Raw genomic sequence first — 19,820 nt, forward strand, 5'->3', positions numbered from 1 at the left:
TATGTTCTTGAGTACTTCGCTTCCAGAAATGTAAGTCTGTAAGAAACCCAAAGTTAAGTAACTGTTCCCTGGATATGCCTTCTTGCCTTCATCGACGCTAACGGGGCATAGGCCAGATATTGAATTTACTAGTAATAAGATTGAATTACACAACGTTATTTCTTCACCTATGATTTCTGAATAAATCTGGGGTTCCCTTAAATATTGTTCCTAGTATATTTAGACAATGGTAAAGGGAATGTGTTGTTCAAGATTGGCAAGGATTAGTCATCTAAAACTCTGTGTTTGCTTTAGAGTCTTTGTTGGAATGAATTCACGATGCCACGAATACACTATGTCCTTATGTCAAATGTAGCAAATGTTACACTTGGGATTACATTCTCTTTGTAAGCACAAATTCTAGTACTTTTTGAGTTGAGTCCTAGAATCTATACTTTCGCCGGTTCTCATGACTGGGAATCCCAATCCGGTTAATGAGGATTTCTTTATTACTTTATATAATCCATACAACAAACACATATTTATAAAATATATTTTATTGTAAAATCTCAATAAAAATAAATCTCACAAAATGATATCGGAAATACAAATAAAAAAAATATTTGTAAATGCATGTATTGCATTGGGATTTCCATCGAACGTTAAAAACACATATATTCGACAATACTCTAAACACCTGTGTGCTTCAGTCTGTACATATTACTCAAGATCGGACCACATTTTACAGAGCCAGTTTCACTAAGTTTCACTAAGTTTCACTTTGTAAAATTAGACATTTCATGACGGTTATAACTCACTGTTTGACTGTAATAAACAGCATTAACAGTCACAAATTGTACATAAAACTATGGCAACATGTATTAATAATATTATACAAAGAGGTCACGCTGGTATGCACAATACTGATACATAACACCGTTGTGGTACTTGTGTTACATTAACTGTGGTGTCTGAGATCGGACGCAGGTAAACCCGTGTTTTAAACGAATCTTGCCATGGGCATGTCATTGCAGAAATCACCGTCGCAGAAGCACCACATTTCTTCCCGGATCATGTGACATCCAGAACGAGGCAAGGGACGGGCTTCCGGCATCCAGAATCCTGCTGCGCAGCCGCGGAAAATCACTGCAATGGAAACAGAGGCATTAATATCAGTCCTTATGTGGTGAGAGTTGATTTCAGTTGCATCACAGCGTGTTTGCTTAGTGTGTGTTTGTTTGTTTGTTTGTTTGTTTGTTTCTTTAATTTGTTTGTTGGTAAGCGCCAGCAATGTTCCAGCTATATGACGGCGATGTGTAAATAATCGAGTCTGGGACAGGTAATCCAGTGATTGACATCATGGGTATCAATCTACGCCATTGGGATACGATGAGATTCATCACCCAAGTAAGCGAGCCTGACCACCCGATCCCATTAATCGCCTCTTACGACAAGCATAGTCTCCTTTTACGACAACCATGGGTTGCTGAAGACCGATGCTACCCCAGATGTTCACGGGGTCGGGTTAATGTTAAGGCCCACATGACGCAGATGTCATGAACGTCACCCTGCACAGTGAACTGATGCACCTTTGACCTCTGTCCATCTGTGTTTGTTTGTTTGTTTCTTTGTTGTGTAACGCTGGCTGTTCCAACTTAGCGAAAGCGGCCTGTACATAAACGCGTAAGAACCAGATAATCCAGTGATTGATATGATGAGCACACTGGAAGTACTTCCTGTAATGGCTGTATGACTGGAATATACTTGGTGGATACAGAAGATGAAGAAGAAGTAATATTGGCAGCCGTAACGGAAACAGTTAGTGGTTATCGCTGTAGCAGTGTCTGGCCTGGAACAGGAGACCCGTGAAGATCCAGGGTAGAATAGGTCTTCAGCAACCCATTCTTGCTGTAAAAGGCGACTGTGCTTGTCGTAAAAGGCGACTGATGGGATCGGGGGTCAGACTCGCTGACTTGATTGATGCATGTCATCGTATCCCAATTGCGTGGATCGATGCTCACGGTGTCAGTCACTAGATTGTCTGGTCCAGATTTAATTATTTACAGACCGCCGCCATATAGCTTGAATATCCTTGAGTGCGGCGTTAAACAACAAACGAACCTTGAACAGGATGACATGAATATGATGCTTACCTCCCTTATTCCATTTGTTGGTCTTAGCAAAGCACCGGTCCATGCAGGTAGTCTTGCCGACGAGGTTGGTGGCGATGTGACCGTCGATGGTGCATTGCGTGTTTCTGCTGCTGCTGTAGCCACTGTTGCAGTCGAAGCAGGTGATGGGAAGCTTGGGCGTGGTCACTGAAAGAAGACACAAATGTCCATAACTTGTGTCAGATAAAAACATTAATGCATCAGGAGTTTCTATATCTAAATCGCTCTCTGCTGGGTGTAGCCGAGTGGTTAAAGTGTTCTATTCTCCACGTGGGTGCACCGTGTAAATTCTATTATTGGTGTCCCCCTCCATACTATAGCAGGAAGACTGACTACAGTGGCGTAAAACCTACTCACTCACTCGTAGCCTATCTCAAGAAACGGAAAAAACAGCACTGAAGGGACGCATTCAAGAACCTCCGATCACGAAGAGTTACTGTGTCGTTACATGGGTCACAGAAAGCCAAACCAGTGAACAATAGTGTGAGCATCAAATTATGCTTTTCTGTTGAGATGCTTCAGCTACTCTCCCACAACTAACAGTTATATTTAACCATACCTTGTGTTAACTCGCGAATACCCCTGGTTGCCCAACGTTCTACTGCTGTTTTTTGGAGGTTACTGATCAGGTGGATCGGGTGGTCAGGCTTACAAGCTGATTGTGTGTCACCGTGCCCAGATGACGTGGGTCATTGATCATATTTTAATATTATGCTCATTATAATAATTATTGTATCCCTATTGAAAGTTGATGTGTATATATTTGCTTTCAATAGATTTCAGACACTACGAACTCACCTGTCTGGTTCTGGTGTGAAGACACAGACGCTGCGACAGACGTGGAGGCGGGTGAGGTAGTCGTGGAGTTTGGTGTATTGGTTGTGGAAGCTGGTGTAGTGGATGTGGAGGTTGGTGTAGTGGATGTGGGGGAGCTGGAGTGTGCAGTAGGGACAGCGGGGATGGTTGTCGTTTCCATGGTGGTCGGCTGTGCCAGAGAACAATTGAACAGTCTCCTGACAACGTACGTGGATGCGTTGAAGTAATCCGTAACGATGGCAACTGGGACTTGTCCACAGGCTGCAACCTTTTCCGTTACGCAGAGGGAAACGCGGTCCAAATATCTAATTTAAAGAAAAGAATATTTATATTACATTTGTAATAATGTAACATGACCCAGAAAAAGCATCCTAAGTGTGTCATTTGGCAGCGTATTTGTTGCAGAGAAGCTGGCTATATCCAATAAACACCATTACGTCCTTATTCTTATTTGACGGGCTCGATTTATTTGCCTTTCAGCTTTTAATCAATTTAATTTCCATCCATATATGATACGAAGGTTATCAATTTGTTTATTTTGTCATATTACGACATGTCCTCTTTTCGGATCTATTTCTACAATAAACATCTTTATTCTACAGCAAACATTTTTAGTCTACGGTAACCTGGACATCTTCCCGAGGCAAGTGAGTTAACTGACTATAAAAGTCCAGTTTCCACCCTTGCCGAACTAGGCTGGTATTATGGAGTAACATTTTGGCTGGACTAACGAGTCTATGCATAGTCCAATCAAAATCGCGCACCGAAATCGAAATCCGGTTCGTAAACTGTCAAGCACTTTTCGGTCGATTGCATGATTTGCAAAGCATGTGCACCGCTAACTCGTTGTCAACAGATATTTTCCAAATCTTTTCATGCTTTTAATGAAGGTGCTCACGTGATTTGATGCATTTCGCGATGTGAGACTCGTTTTATCACAATATAGATCTTGATTATCGATCAGATCGTCTTGACTGGGCACCGCCGTTTTGTTTGATGCAAATGCAAGTGATACGTGAGGTGCAATCTGATTGGTTCGTAGGAGAGGCATAGAAGGGACATAACTCGTAATAGCCACTGGTGGAGCTCCGGTCGAGCCCAGGAATTCCAGCCTCGTTCGGCAAGGGTGGAAACTGGACTTTTGAAGTCAGTTAACACTCTTGCCTCGGGAAGATGTAACCTGGACAACAGCGAATATAAGTGTGGTTGTGCGTAACGGAGTACACGTGTGTCGAGCGTAGCGGTGGAAATTCCGCCAGGTCCATCGTCTTAAACGACACATCAAGATGATGGAATACGAGTTTTTTAGGTTTCAATAGACATAAAGTTACTATTTGCATGACACGAAACATGCCGGTTTAAAAATTGCAGTGCCAGTGATTCTTGCAGCGACGACTTCCAGAAACCTGACCCTAGCGGCATCATACTGCGTGCTTACCTGCATAAGCCATCTTGTGATCCATTGGCCAGCGAGGCACTGAACTCGTTGATACAGGAAGTCCACGTGGCCTGGAGGTCGGTTCTCTCCCAGCAGTCGTCGTATTCAATAATAGCTGAAAACACCAAACCAATCACGGTCATAACTGTCTCCGATGAGCGTGCAGATGACCTCGTTAAAATAAAAATGGCACAGTTAAAATAAGTCCAAAGTGCCTGAAGGTCACACATAAAAACATATATTTTTAATAAAAATACCTTTAACGATGTTTAATTTTATTTTAGTGGTAAATTTACTTCCACACAATTAACTGGACACATACACGAAAATGAATATTCGGACAGGCTCAAAGCGTAGCATGATTCCAAAATATACCTGGTGATTCGGGTAATCACTCTCAGTTGAAAGTTCGGAAGTAAACTACAGCTGGGTTGACCGAGTTCGAAGATAAAAAATATTCTTGTGTTTGGCACACTTAAGTATAAATTTCAAATAATGAGTGTCTCGTGGATCATTTGACAATAAAAACATTTCTGTCCCTGCTCAGGATGATAATAGTAACAATGAATAATAATTATCATAATAGACTACTTAAAGAGGGCAAGACACCACCGAAGCAGAGGCTCAAAGCGCCCGACATTGTAAGTTTGACCTCGGTCAACGGAATAAAGATGACCCAACACCAATACGGCATATACTTACCACTGTAACCTTTCCCACAGGCGTACTCGAAGGAAGAGAAGACACTATTTTCTACAGCAGGAATTTCACATGGGTCAGATAGAGCGGCCATGCACTGGCGAAAACTTTCAAACAAGCTGAAAAAATTGAAACATCCCGATGAACTCATTTTCTTAAAGGGTTGCAGGTGATGTTGCATTTTAGGAGTGTTTGTGTGTGTGTGTGTGTGTGTGTGTGTGTGTGTGTGAGAGAGAGATAGAGGGGGGGGGGGGGGGGGGGGGGATTGATGCCGCACACAGCAATATTGCAGCTATATGACGGTGACCTGTTAATAAGCCTGGACTAGAAAATCCAGTAATTGATATTATGAGCAACGATCAACAACTTGATGACCCGATATCACGGCCTTTGTTCTACCCACAATATACAATGAAACCCCGTTAATTCCGAACCCCTGCCTTCTGAAGGATTAACGTTTGTTAATCTGGACATGTAGTACTCCAGATTTAAAGTATCATTGTCTTACATGGAAATAATTCTTTTACTCCAATTCAACACCTCTTTCCATTGATAGCCTTTTTTAAAATCATATCTTTTACCGCCATTCGATGACACCTCTTTCCGAAGATAATCCCTTTTAATTCAGACCTTTCACACGAATTTTACACCTCTTCCTGCAGAGAATCTCTTTAAAATCCGATCTTTTACTCCAATTCGATACTTCTTTCGGTATGGAAAAATCGTTAAAATCAGAGAATACGAATACAAATAAAGGATCCGATTTTAAGAATTTTTTGGTTGTCAGTGACTTCCTTCATTTGTACTCACGGGCACGCGTCTGTGTAGATGGTGAGGGAGAAGTTGCCGGCCATCAATGCAGTTGGCATTCGTGAAATTGGCACATTCAGCAGATCCTTGCACTCACGACCACATTGTCCTGGAAGAATACATAGCCTAGTTAGAATGCAAACTTCTACTGAGGAATATTCCTTCGAAATAACCTTTCACCACAAATCATCAACGGTATCTTGAACAGACAAACAAGCGCTTGGTAGCTGGCTGTTCTCGCCGACGAGTGTGATGACACACAGCCAGAAGACATGTCGACCCTTAGTTTGATTGGCTCTGGAACCGATTCTGCCATTTTCTTTAAAACAATAATAATAATCATAATAACACTTCATAATTCACAGTGGAATTGAAACCACTTTTAGTCTTTGGGTTTGAGTCCTTAACAAATCGAAGAAAAAGTCATTAATGAAGTGGAGTAACGGTGCCCCAGTCTTCTAAAGTTGCGTCCCTTAAACATGTCAAATTCGTATGATCATTGGTTCGAATCCAGATTCGCCATATGATTCTAAGTTTGTCAGCACCATTCCTGTACTCGTGGTTTTCACCGAAGTGGTTAACGGCTAACACCCACATCCCTCCCCATCACACTCACATGCCATCATATGACTGAAATCTTGTCGGAGCGACGTCAAACAAAATTCACTCACTCACTCATTCATAGCTCGTGAATGACTCCAGATTCAATCGGTCCCCACATGAGCAGAGGATGCTTACCTGTACCAGTGGCGCCCCCGGTTACTATTTGCGGTGTTGGGGTAACACGTGTTGTTGTGTTGAATGTTGGTTTAGTTGTTGTTGAGGTAAGAAACGTTGGTAGGACAGTGGAGATGTCGACGTCACAGGGGAAAGTCTCCTTCAGTGGCTTCAGTAGGGTATCAACTAAATCGTTGATGACGTCTTTGGCAGAGGAGGTACAGCCGGAAATGACGTCAGATACACACTTTTTGTAGTTCGTGGTATAGCTGATAAAGGGCAAGGTCATACTGTTTGTAATTGTTCATTTTTTTAGTTTTGTACTTTTTAATATTCACTTTACGATGAAAAGAAAAGATCACATTTCGTTTGTTTGTGAGTTAAAAAGTCGGAATTGTGGATGATTGATTTCTGATGAACTATTATTGAAAGGCCTTTGGCAGCCTCGAAATTTCAACGTTAGTTCTATCGAAACAAACAACCGTTATGTCCCGGTGCCACGTACCTGCATACTCCTGAAGTTGATGCTGTATAAGCACAACTCTGCATCCCCTGTGCAACGCTGGGTTGTGATATACAGGGGATTGTACTGCTCAGTGCTGTAACACAAATGATCAGTTTCCAAATTAAAATATAATCATTCCAAATTTGGGGCACATTTTCCCTAGGAACACTGCACAGATAATCTCAGACAATTCAATGCAGCAAGGCAGCCCAAGCCACCGAGGCAATTAAATATTATCGAATACAATTCAATACAATTGAATGCATTCCAGTTAAATCGAATGCAATCCTTAGAAATGCGCATCTGGAAATACGCTTGAATTGACAGTCATTTCTACTCTTTGAAACTTTTTAAAATCGGCCATGATGCTTTGTAACGATTAAGCGGCCGGGTCTTGCGTTACACGGATAACAGTGTTATCATGCCATATCACCACGCCACTGTTTCGCGAGGTGTTATATGGGTAACGGGAAAAGCCGATAGGACTCGAACAGTACCTTCTTTGTCGGCGGAGCAGATAAAGTCGAAAGCAGAAACCATTATATCACGAGAGAGCATCAAGTCCTTGCGACATCCCAAGGTTACCGACCAAACACATTGTTTGTATTTCCTGTAGTGAACACTGAAACATTGATGAATGAATCACGAATAACGGAATGTTGATTAGACACTTTACTGAGTGAGTTAGTGGGGTGGGTTTGGACGCCGGTTTGAAGTGTTTCGGTTCTATCTGGGAAGGGCAGGTTAATGTTGGCTAGAAGTACCACTCCGTGGTCTAGTGGTAGAGGGTCCATCTGGAGAGCGGAAGGTCCGGGATTCTATTCCCGGTCGCGTCATACCAAAAGATGTTAAAAGATGGTACTTGTTGTTACCCTGTCTGGCGCTCGGGATTAAGGGGCTAAGACAAGGACTGGTCGGCTCGGAGTCAGTATACTGTGTCTGAGTGGGGTATTCATGTAAAACTGCGGCATGGTATTTCAGTGAGCTAGCACCATAAATTGGCATCAGTCCGGACTAGTACAAGCAGCAATAAACACACACACATGCATGCACGTCGCTATGTAAGTGCAATAATCTTGGACGCGACGTTAGCCCCATTTTACCTCACCTTAAAAGCACAAAATAACCCTGGTTGTTGTCGTTTATGACGTTGGTGAGTGAGTGAGTTTGATTTAAAGCCGCCTTGAGCAGTATTTCACTATATACAACGGCGTGTTGTCTTGATGTAATAATGGTATTACACGTTTACCACATTGGTTGAAACCCAAATACGAGCATGGTGCTGACAAACCAAGAAATATAAACAGGTCGAACCGGGATTCGAACCCACTATCATAGGTTCCTTGCATGCCCAAGGGACGCAACTCTGCACAGCAATTGCGGCGCAGTAGATGATTGCAAAAGGCAGACATTTACTTGCCGGGGTAAAAAGTCAGTAAGAAGGTTCAAGGATATTTAAGATGGAGTCAACTGTACCTGCACAGGGTGTCCAGATGTGAGAAGTTAAAGCTTCTGGTGAGCATCATGTCGGGAATAACGTTTGCCATCCACACCTGTAGATCCTGGTTCAGCTCCGCGCTGCACATGGTGAAGGCTGGCAGGTTACACACATCACTTGGAGCTGAAAAAGCCAATACATTTGAACTACGTTTAACAAACCGTTTGACACGCTATTTTGTAGCAATTGTTTAGTTTAAATAAGCTCAGGTGCTAACTCCGAGGTTAAAACGGTTAGTTTTGTTGATTAACACAATACGACGGCGGCTTGTAAATAATCGAGTCTGGACCAGACAATCCAGTGATCAGTGATTAATATTGTGAAGACCCATGCCGTCGGGGTACGATAACCTGAGCCTGACCACCCAATCCGTTAAGTTGCCTCTTGCGACCAGCATTTGTTCCTGGGGACTTGTTCTAACCCGGAATCACCACGGTGGCAATACAGTTGGTAAACGTCATTTATTTTATACTAGTTAATGATCTTAACTCACTGCTTGTCACTTCTGGTTCGGGTTCAGAAGAAACTGTTTCTCCCGTTATCTCCGGTTCGGGTTCAGAAGAAACTGTTTCTCCCGTTATCTCCGGTTCGGGTTCAGAGGTTACAGAAGTACCGCTGTCATTATGACAAGGATATAAGTCAAACATTGGCTGCAGACTATGAGCAATGACATCACTTAAAGCAGCATTTGAAGACACGGTACAAACGTCGGAGGTAACGTCAGATATGCACTTCTGCCAAGTGTAAGCTGGGCTGAAAGAGAGGAAAATGTTAAGAATATAAAAAATTGTTTACATTTGAAGCAAATATTGATGTATTCTTTATCAATTTCGATCGCCAAAGGATTCTGTTGACACTATATCTATAAGTGACCATGCATATTTATCTTCAAATTTTTTTTCTTTTCTTTTATAAAGACAACTCAGCAAGGGGAAAAAGATTCAATTTCCGATGAATAATTTCGAGCTGTTATCCAAACTATCCCCACAACATAATCATAATTGATTATAACATTTTACGTGAGGTGTGAAATAATAGAATGTAAACATAAACTTCTTTTTATGAGTCACATCATGTTGGGGACCCGTGAAGATCCGGGGTAGAATAGGTCTTCAGCAAACCATGCTTGCCGTAAAAGGCGACTATGCTTGTCGTAAAAGGCGACTAACGGGATCGGGTGGTCAGGCTCGCTGACTTGGTTGATGCATGTCATTGTATCCCAATTTCGTGGATCGATGCTCATGCTATCAATCACTGGATCGTCTGGTCAAGACTCGATTATTTACAGACCGCCTTCATATAGCTGGAAAATTGCTGAGTGTGGCGTTAAACAACAAACAAACAAAAAAACCACTTCATATTGGGGACGTTTGTTCCTCACACAACTTTGCTTGGTTATGTATGTCAACGAGTTAACTTACTGGCACGGTTCGGTTGACGCTAGGGCAGCCTCGTTGCATCCCATGACTGCAGGCGCGACTGTCGGCACTGATAGACACTCTAGCGCACTCCGTACCACTGAAAATTATAGGCTTGTTAGAACTCAAGTTGCTATCGTAGAGTGACTATTAGAAGGATCGGATGGCCATCATGCCCGTTACTGTCTCGGACAGCCGTGTTGTGTTTTCTAACCCGATTGTACGGGTCATTGCTCACTGTTTAGTACTACTGGGCGAGTTTAGGTGGCGTTATGGTTAAGGCGTCTTCGAGTTCAATACGGGTACATGAATTATAGAGTGTAGGTATTAATAATATGTTTTATATACGTTAATTGTGTATATGTTAGGACAGTGGAGTAGCACAGTCGTTAGAGCGTTGGCTCGTCACACCGAATATCTGTCTTCTTATACCATACATGGATGAAATGTGAGTACCTTATTCTTGGTGACCTCAGCCATGATATGGCCGGAATATTGCTAAAAGCGGCGTTAAACTCATCTCACTCTCACTCACTTAACCTCGTTATAACGGTAATCTGCCATAGTATGAAGGGCATATTTCTGTCTATGTCTCTCCCAGAATGTTCTTATCCGTGGAAACCTATTGGTTGACTCTAACGACATTGCGAGGCATTGCGAGGGGGGACTCTAACGGCATTGCGAGGGGGTAATGTTTCACTGCGCTTCAAGCAATATCACTCAATAGGCCTAACGCAGCAAGAGCCACCAGTCACGCGTTGTACTTGCCGGAGCTCAAACGCGGTCTGTGTGACGAAGACAAAACTCCTAGCACTAGGCTATCCATAATACACCGATTCAACGCACAAAGAAACGAGTGATTTCAGGTAGGTTTTTTTTAAATAATAATTAAATAACACAATTAAAGATTGTTTATTTTGAAGTTAGCTTTGTGTTTAGGTGCCACTCACCCGTTTCACGGCTGTGACAGATGTACTCCGCGGCAGCGCTGGTCATCTCGTAGGTAATATAGCTCCACGCAGGGCAGCCGACGAGGGCTGGAGTGACGCAGGGCAGGTAGGTGAGGGTGTACTCACTGAAACGCAGAAATATCAGTTTTACATTTTCACAGAAAATATCAGTTACAGGGAAATATCAGGGCATATTTCAGAAAGAAACTACGACAGAAAATACATCAGCTCAGAAAATATCAGTTTAACACTATCAAGGAAAATACCAGATTCATAATATATCACTAAATATCAGATAAACATTATCTCAGAAATTATCAGATTCATAATATCTAAGAGATGTCAGTATCATAGAATCTCAGAGAACATACTAAATAATCATGGCTGATTCTCACTTTTAATAAAGCAAGGCCCCGATTTTCGTAAAATTCGGTAAATAACACAAATTACACCATACTTATATTACAAATAGAAATCCTTTAAAAAAAAAGGTTTCTTGGATCTATTGTTCGTAAAAGTATGTATATGTATATACTACAAATAATAATGATAATAAAAATAATGTGAGATGAGCGAGTAATAATTAATATGACTGTCTGAACTCTGGTTCCTCAATATTGATGAGAACTCTTACTGTTATATTAACCCTAGTCATAATCTGTATACCGTTATGGTCTGTTTTTGTTGTGTTTATTTACCTGCACAGCTGGCTGACGAAGGACAAGTTTGTGTTTGCGACGCTGATATTCTGTGCCAGATGGGGCAACGCCACCCTCATAATCTCTTGACTGAAGTTGGCGAAACATTCTGCGCTCCTCACAGGGTTGCACGTCAACGGAGCACCTGGAAAACACAATCGTCGACTAGAGGTTACTATGGCAACATGCTACTTCGCCGGCAATCGGTTTCATACCAGGGGAGAATATGTAGAAATGGATGAATAGGTGTAGTGTGTTTGTTTGTTTGTTATGCGCCAGTCAGCAATATTCTGGTTGTATAGTGTTCTCCTTGACTACACAGACAAGTAGTTGATGACATGAGCAACGGCAGACGCATTATCAAAATCACACTACGTAACTTTTTCTAATTTAATCGGATTAAATGATAAATTTCTATAAGAACACAAGTGAATGTTCGTCACTATGAGCTTGGAAGTGGACGCGCATTCAGTGCGACACGCCACCCGTGAAGATCCGGGTTAGAATAGGTCTTCAGCAACCCATGCTTGTCATAAGAGGCGACTATGATTTGTCGTAAGAGGCGACGGGTGGTGAGGCTCGCTGACTTAGTTGATGCATATCAAGCATTTTATCGAAATAATGTGTTTTTTCTCGCTACTTCGATTATTTTCTCGTTATTTCAATTATTTTCTCGAAATAAAACAATTATCTTGAAATAACGAGAAATTAATCGAAAGAACGAGAAAAAACTCGTAATGTCAAAAACATGCTTGAAATAACGAGAGAAAAAATCTGAATTCGAGTTTCTTAAATAAACTTGAAAAAAACCCCGAGAAAATAATCGAAATAACGACAAAAAATAGAAATGTCAAGTTTTCGAAATAATTTTGAAATAACGAGAAAATATATAAAATGTAAATATAACCATTCTGAGTGAGTACGTGTCTTCATGGAACGATACACGTTATGAATCACAATGAGACTGACTACCCGATCCATTTAGTCACCTCTCACTACCAACACAGGTTGCTTTGGACCAATTCGAACCAGAACCCCATGTTCACAAAGATACATTTTGTATATCATGATATTATAATATTTGAATATCATAATGGTTACATAAAATATAATAATCATATAATAATATTATTTGATAATAAACCTGTGAGTACTAGTGTGGATTTCCACCTTTGCCTCCGAATTAAATAATAGTTCCTTTAATATTCAATTCTATGTAGGTCGAATGGGATTTTTCAGAATGAATGTCATTTATTTGCTTAATCGTTGGCATTTAATAGTGATAAATTGTGCAATGTAAAAGAAAAAAGAGAAGAATGACAAATTTCTGTAAGTACACAAATGAATGTTCGTCACTGTGAGTTTGGGAGTGGACGCACTTTCATTGCCACGCGAACCTTGAACCGCACAAAGCAAAAACATCTTTTTTTGTTCGCATCAGGTACAGACCTGGGTGCCGTTGTACAAAACAAACTTAGTGCTTCGACTGTCGTAATTCTGTAAATGTATGGTAGTTACGATCATCTTAGCGCTAAGATCTCTTTGTACAAAGACACCTGATCCTGTTAACGATAGAGAGGGCGTGGCTTGAACGAGAAATCAATACCCGGACGAAAATCCGAAGATAAAGCTCTTAGTAACTTAGGCTTGAAAACGAAAAACATGGATTATGCAGAATCTTTTAATAGTTTTAATTGATATTTAATAATGTCGTAATTTTTAGGCAACTAAATTCGAATATTATGCTAACTGTATGTTAACTATTTTACTGTCCATTGTGAAGACTAGATTAAGGATTGAGTGAATACAAATTACAATAAATCATTTAGAAACAATTAACCCTATTACCTTTGTGTTAAACAGAGAACTTACCTGAGCAGGTATAGAGACAGGCTAACAGAAGTAAGCCTTTCAAGGTGTGTTGAAATGTAAGCATCGTTGAATGATAGTCCGCAGTGATTCTGCGATAGCAGTATAGAAGACTGTGGAATGAATACTCATCCTGGTTTATATAGCCTGTGACATCCTGGTGTCAATCCGGGTCACTGTGACGTCTCTATTTCAATTGTTGTCAACATCATCAAACTACAATATATCCTGAATTGCAACACCGCCTTTCCTTCGATGAGAGACACAGTGAGTCTTATTGTAAAGAATCAGTGAGGCTCGTTTTGGGTTTGTGAATGTTATCACCCGATCCAGTCAGCAATAGTATGCTTTATCAGGGCGGCCTGTAAACACTCGACATGGACCCAGGTAAACCAATGGTTGATAGCGTGAGCAACGTTTCACGTTTTGGGGGTACGATGTTCATGCATTGTGACCACCCAGTCCTCCGTGGTCGCTCTTAAGTCGGCATATTGTTTAACGCCGCACTCAGCAATATTCCATCGACGGTCGCTCTTAAAAGCTCTTAAGCGAGTGAGTGAGAATGGTTTACGCCGCTTCAGGTAATATTCCAGCAATATCACTTCGGGAAACACCAGAAATGGTATGCACTCATTGTACTCATGTGTAGAATAGAATCCGGGCCTTTGGCGTGACGAGCGAACGCTTTAACCACTAGGCTACCCGACGTTGGTTAACCCCAAGCTATACTCGTAAGTCAGGCATGATGTCCTAAGGATGTTTTTCTGCTTCAGAATCCCCATCGTGCTCCCAAATAGCGATGAAAGTAAATGCTTACTAATGCTTTTCGATTTTCACCATTTTCAGGTTTACAAAAAGAAGAAAGCGGCATTTAACAAAATATAATTTGATTTGTGTTTCTACGACACCTTTCTTCCATTGTCTTTGCACACAAACAAAACATTTTTTATTCGAATGCGTGAGTGAATGTTGTAGTACGCCGCAGTCAGCAACAGTCAAGCTCTACCACGACGTAAACTGGACTAGGCAAACCGGTGACCGAAGTCATGAGCAGCGATCCACGCCATAGGGGTGCGATGACACGTCAACAACCAAGTCAGCGAACCTGGCCACCCGATCCATTTTTGCCGCTCTTGTGGGGAACTTGGGTTTGAAATCAGCATCTTCTTCTAATGTTTAGGAGCTCAATTATTTTCAGCACAATCAGGTGCTAAATTCATTATGTTTCGGAATAAATAAATATAACGAACTGTTATCTTTGGACGAAAATAGTCGCACGATGGATCGATGGGGTAGCCTTGTGGTTAAAGTGTCCGCACGTCATACATAAGCCCTGGTTTGATTCTCTACATGGACACCAGGTGTAAAGCCCATTCTGGTATTCCCAACCTTCACATTGGAGGGACCTTTATTGGCAATACAACTGTTGTACTTGATCTATGATAAACATGGGAGTTACGATCGTTCTCGCAGGCGAAACTAGCTAACCCTAACAGGGCCTCTTGAGATTACTTTACGTTAAAAATAGCTCTTTCCTTTTCGCACTTGTCTCAGTGGTTTTCTTCGAAGCACACGTAAACACATGTTTCTTAGCCATGTATGATAGCGTATTGCTTTACAGTGTTGTCACAATTCAGGGGTGTGGCTGTCGTAAATGACAATGGGCTTATCACACTGCACCCCTCAATTTCCACGGTGGCTGGTCGCTCGTGACGTGCAAGCGGGAGTGAAATGTACAAGGCGCTGTTATTGACTGGAAAAATACTGTCAGGGATGGTAGCGCGCTTAGCATGAATGGAAACATGCCTTGGATTTTGACATTTAACTACCGAATTAGTTTTAGAATCTTCTCAAGGTATTGCATCTATGATGGTAAATAATCTCATGATGATATAATACAGTGGATAATCGAAGACACTATTTTTTTTGCGAATTACTGACTGAGTATGGTTTTACGCCGCTTTTAGCAATATTCCAGCAATATCACGGCGGGGGACACCAGAAATGGGCTTCACACATTGTACCCATGTCGGGAATCGAACCCGGGTCTTCGGCGTGACGAGCGAACGCTTTAACCACTAGGCTACCCGACCGCCCCGACTTTTGCGAATTAAATTAATTAATTAAATATCTCGCCTTTGTTCATTGCCGAAAGTATAGTGTTTTACTCCGCCGTAATTATATAGCCATACAATCGTGCTTAATAATAATTATTTTAAAATACATAAATGAAAAAGCATGTTTTTTTTGTATGTATCGATTGTTAAATCCTTACCTGGCGGAGAAAATTATGAAATATTTCTCAGTGGAATTTATAAATTTTAATGCCATATTTTTATTTTTTTTAGATGTATTTTTATTTTAAGGTTCAGAGAGGTTGTGTCTGCATCGAAAGTGGGAGTCTCTGTTGTTTTCATAAATCTTTCCTCTCTGCGTGAGATACGTTTGCACGTTTATTCAGATATCTTTCAGAAAATGTTTTACTAACAGTACGTTTCCGAAAACTTCAAAATAATATCCTGAAGGTAAAAGAAAACCGCCCATGCATATCCTCATTATGGAAACAAATAAAAACAGAAGAAAAACTGAATATTGAATAGTTGGTGCTATTTTCATGTTATCATGAGTTCCATTTGATATCGGTAGATTACGCCAACACGAGATCATCTCTTCCTTCATATATTTGCTGATAACATGAAAAAACTTCAAGAAATGTGCAGCAAGGAAACGATTATGCATGTCATGGAAATGTTGCAGCGAAAAGAGAACCAGGATCCAAGGCTCAGTCTGATGTTACCGTTTGTTAATTCATTCAAAGTTAACGTTACCTTTAATGATCATAATCAAAACCCGATCAGCTTTAGGCCATTTTTTATAAATTGGACTTTTCTTCAAAACCTTAAAAATGCCAAATTAGTTAAATTTCCCTATTTTCAAAAATGAATAGTGACATGACAAATGAGAAATTATTTTTTCATTTTCAATTTGTAATGTGACAAGAATGTCTGAATGTCTAAAGTGTCTGAAGCGCGCTCGCGTTTTGAGACTGTAATAGACAGGTAAAAGGTTGTGTTTTTTTGTGGGATTATACGGCCCGGTGGTGATTTCAAAACAACTTGAACCGGAAAAGATTTTTGGGACATGTTGGGATATATTGAAGAATAGATGGAAATGTGTTTCTTACTTTATTGTGGATGTCAAAACAGTTCTACTACTCACGTGTGGTAGTTAAAAAACATATCCCCCATGCACACCTTGTTTATATCGTGGATGTGTACAAGTATTGTTTTTTGTTGGTATTTTGCGGAGGAGTCTTCGAATGCTGTTTCATTTGCATCTTGGGCCGATTGTCGACTCGAAATTTAGCCCAGAATAAATAAATATTAAATTTTAAGCCAAAGCTTGGAAGTATGTAAGGAGACATGTGTACACTAACTGTAGAGAGGCAGGCGGGATGTTTGGTAGACAGGCAGGCGGGACGTTTGGTAGAGAAGCAGGCGGGATGTTTGGTAGACAGACAGGCGGGATGTTTGGTAGACAGACAGGCGGGATGTTTGGTAGACAGACAGGCGGGATGTTTGGTAGACAGACAGGCGGGATGTTTGGGAGACAGGCAGGCGGGATGTTTGGTAGACAGACAGGCGGGATGTTTAGTAGACAGACAGGCGGGATGTTTGGTAGACAGACAGGCGGGATGTTTGGTAGACAGGCAGGCGGGATGTTTGGTAGACAGGCAGGCGGAACGTTTGGTAGAGAAGCAGGCGGGACGTTTGGTAGAGAAGCAGGCGGGACGTTTGGTAGAGAGGCAGGCGGGACGTTTGGTAGACAGGCAGGCGGGATGTTTGGAAGACAGTCAGGCGGGATGTTTGGAAGACAGACAGGCATGATGTTTGGTAGACAGGCAGGCGGGATGTTTGGTAGACAGGCAGGCGGGATGTTTGGTAGAGAGGCAGGCGGGACGTTTGGTAGACAGGCAGGCGGGATGTTTGGAAGACAGGCAGGCGGGATGTTTGGAAGACAGACAGGCGGGATGTTTGGTAGACAGACAGGCGGGATGTTTGGAAGACAGGCAGGCGGGATGTTTGGAAGACAGACAGGCGGAACGTTTGGTAGAGAAGCAGGCGGGACGTTTGGTAGAGAAGCAGGCGGGACGTTTGGTAGACAGGCAGGCGGGATGTTTGGTAGACAGACAGGCGGGATGTTTGGTAGACAGACAGGCGGGATGTTTGGTAGAGAGGCAGGCGGGACGTTTGGTAGACAGGCAGGCGGGACGTTTGGAAGACAGGCAGGCGGGATGTTTGGAAGACAGACAGGCATGATGTTTGGTAGACAGACAGGCGGGATGTTTGGTAGACAGACAGGCGGGATGTTTGGTAGAGAAGCAGGCGGGACGTTTGGAAGACAGACAGGCGGGATGTTTGGTAGACAGACAGGCGGGATGTTTGGTAGACAGACAGGCGGGATGTTTGGAAGAGAAGCAGGCGGGGATGGGGAGACTATACACCTGCATCCAGTTGCAAGGTGTGAAATAAGAGGATGTCACGTCAATGAAGCAAGATATCAAACATTATTCGTGCTAATCAATTTCAGCAACCCAATGCACAGTTTTACATCTCTTCTTTGACCAAGGTATAACCCAATTCAACCTTGGCTAACCAATGTTCATTAGCACATATAAACTCATTTACGTCATGTTTCAGTGACCAAAGTTGCCCATATCTCCTGAACTCTCGTGGTGCGGTACTCGTTGATGTCATCGTTAAAGCTAACATTTCATTTATTGATTCAGACATTATAAAAGCATTCTATTGAATATAATTAACGAGGTAATTGAAGCATAACATGTATTCTGATATGCGACAGGGAAATTTAACGTTCGATTATTGATATAAATACCTGAGAATCGATAATATAACTTTGATGATTTTGCATCTGTTTAAACACACGAAGGGACACTATTCCCAGTCGAACATGTATTAGGAAATGAACGTGTAATCAGAGGACCATATGGCCAACGTTTGAAACGTACGTATCTTGTGGCCGCTAAGTCCTATACGAGTTAAGGTACAATGGCAGCTTTCTCAAGAAATATAACTCTTGTTAGCCTCTCATAGGTGTATGGCAATGTTCATGGCTCTTGTGTTTCTCCGTCTCCTGGCAGACATTTTTTTTATACATATATCTGAAGCTGCATTTTAAGTGTTCTCTGTTGGGTACTGCCCTAAGCTGTGTTTGGTTTAACACGGGTTAACTCGGTCTGAATCCGATCAACCCTGATTACCAGAAATGTGGTCACTCGAAGTTTGGTAATACAACGCACTTCATCGAATAGGGTGAGCAGTTACCGAAATATTCTATGATGCATCGTCCCAGGTAAAGCAAATCCGTTCAGAACTCTCAGTTGGGCATGACCGAATTCTAAGTATAGGTGTCACTGGTAAGTGGAAAGGTTATCTCCTTAATTATCCCATCCCGGATACGTTAAGAGAGAGACCAAACCTCTACTTGCTTCCCTCAACAGGGAGCCCCTAGCAGCGTCCGGCTCAGTCTTTCTTCAGCCTTTGTCAGGCAAGCGGGTGTTTCTTTCTAACAAATATCTAGGTGAAATTTGGTTATGGGTCATTAGTCAAGTAGTAAGCACGCCCATGCGCACCACTGTGTTACCTTCCTTGTTGAACTGATTCTTTATTAATCGGAATTTCGGCTCGGATTGCCCAATTGAAAATACGGGAATTTGGCCAAGAAATTTAACTTAAGCTTCAGACTAATCGACGATCTGATTTTGTGCAATGGCCAATTCAATTCCCTTCCACTGATTTACTGCCTGAACTAGAAATAAGAGACCAGAGAAACCGCTTCATCTGTTCAAATTTAGATCAATGCATAAAGATGACAGTGGGGTATCCACAAGAATTTATGACAGGAGGGATGACTTCAAGTTTGCAATAGTCACTGTTGCTTTTATGTCAGGCGATATTCCAGTCTACATTCGGGGGTAAACGTCTGAGACCTGCATCACTTCGGGCTTTTCTCCAACATTAAGCTGACACGCCGTGATATCATTGTAATACTGTTAAAAGCGGCGTAAACCCAACTCACTCACTCACTAGTGTCTACATTCTATAACTTTTGAGCTACAATCAAACTTGCGTTTTCTAAAAAGAGTTCAAAGAGCGTCATACGAAACTTGCTCAAAAGTTGTTTGATAAAGGTTACAGCACTCAAGGCCCCAGTAAAGCTTTAAACCGTTTT

General features: G+C 41.7%; 2 protein-coding genes across 2 annotated transcripts; one reads left to right on the top strand and one right to left on the bottom strand.

The window, feature by feature from the left end:
- Nucleotides 1-520: 520 nt before the first annotated feature.
- LOC124149057 lies at nt 521-13,764 on the bottom strand. Its single transcript, XM_048389382.1, has 15 exons — nt 13,572-13,764; nt 11,700-11,844; nt 11,002-11,126; nt 10,055-10,151; nt 9,127-9,386; nt 8,612-8,756; nt 7,633-7,757; nt 7,136-7,229; nt 6,652-6,899; nt 5,914-6,022; nt 5,107-5,222; nt 4,405-4,519; nt 2,949-3,271; nt 2,133-2,297; nt 521-1,125 (listed from the first exon to the last, which is right to left on the bottom strand). The coding sequence occupies exons 1-15, from the start codon at nt 13,633-13,635 to the stop codon at nt 980-982; spliced, it is 2,277 nt and encodes a 758-aa protein (XP_048245339.1). The 5' UTR covers nt 13,636-13,764; the 3' UTR covers nt 521-979.
- Nucleotides 13,765-17,022: 3,258 nt separating this feature from the next.
- Nucleotides 17,023-18,192, top strand: LOC124149023 (keratin, type I cytoskeletal 9-like). The gene has a single exon (XM_046520354.2). It carries the CDS (start codon nt 17,023-17,025, stop codon nt 18,190-18,192), a length of 1,170 nt encoding a protein of 389 aa, XP_046376310.2.
- Nucleotides 18,193-19,820: the final 1,628 nt, after the last annotated feature.

Source organism: Haliotis rufescens, unplaced genomic scaffold (genome assembly GCF_023055435.1).
Source record: "Haliotis rufescens isolate VD_foot unplaced genomic scaffold, xgHalRufe1.0.p SCAF_8, whole genome shotgun sequence".
Classification (NCBI taxonomy): domain Eukaryota; kingdom Metazoa; phylum Mollusca; class Gastropoda; order Lepetellida; family Haliotidae; genus Haliotis; species Haliotis rufescens.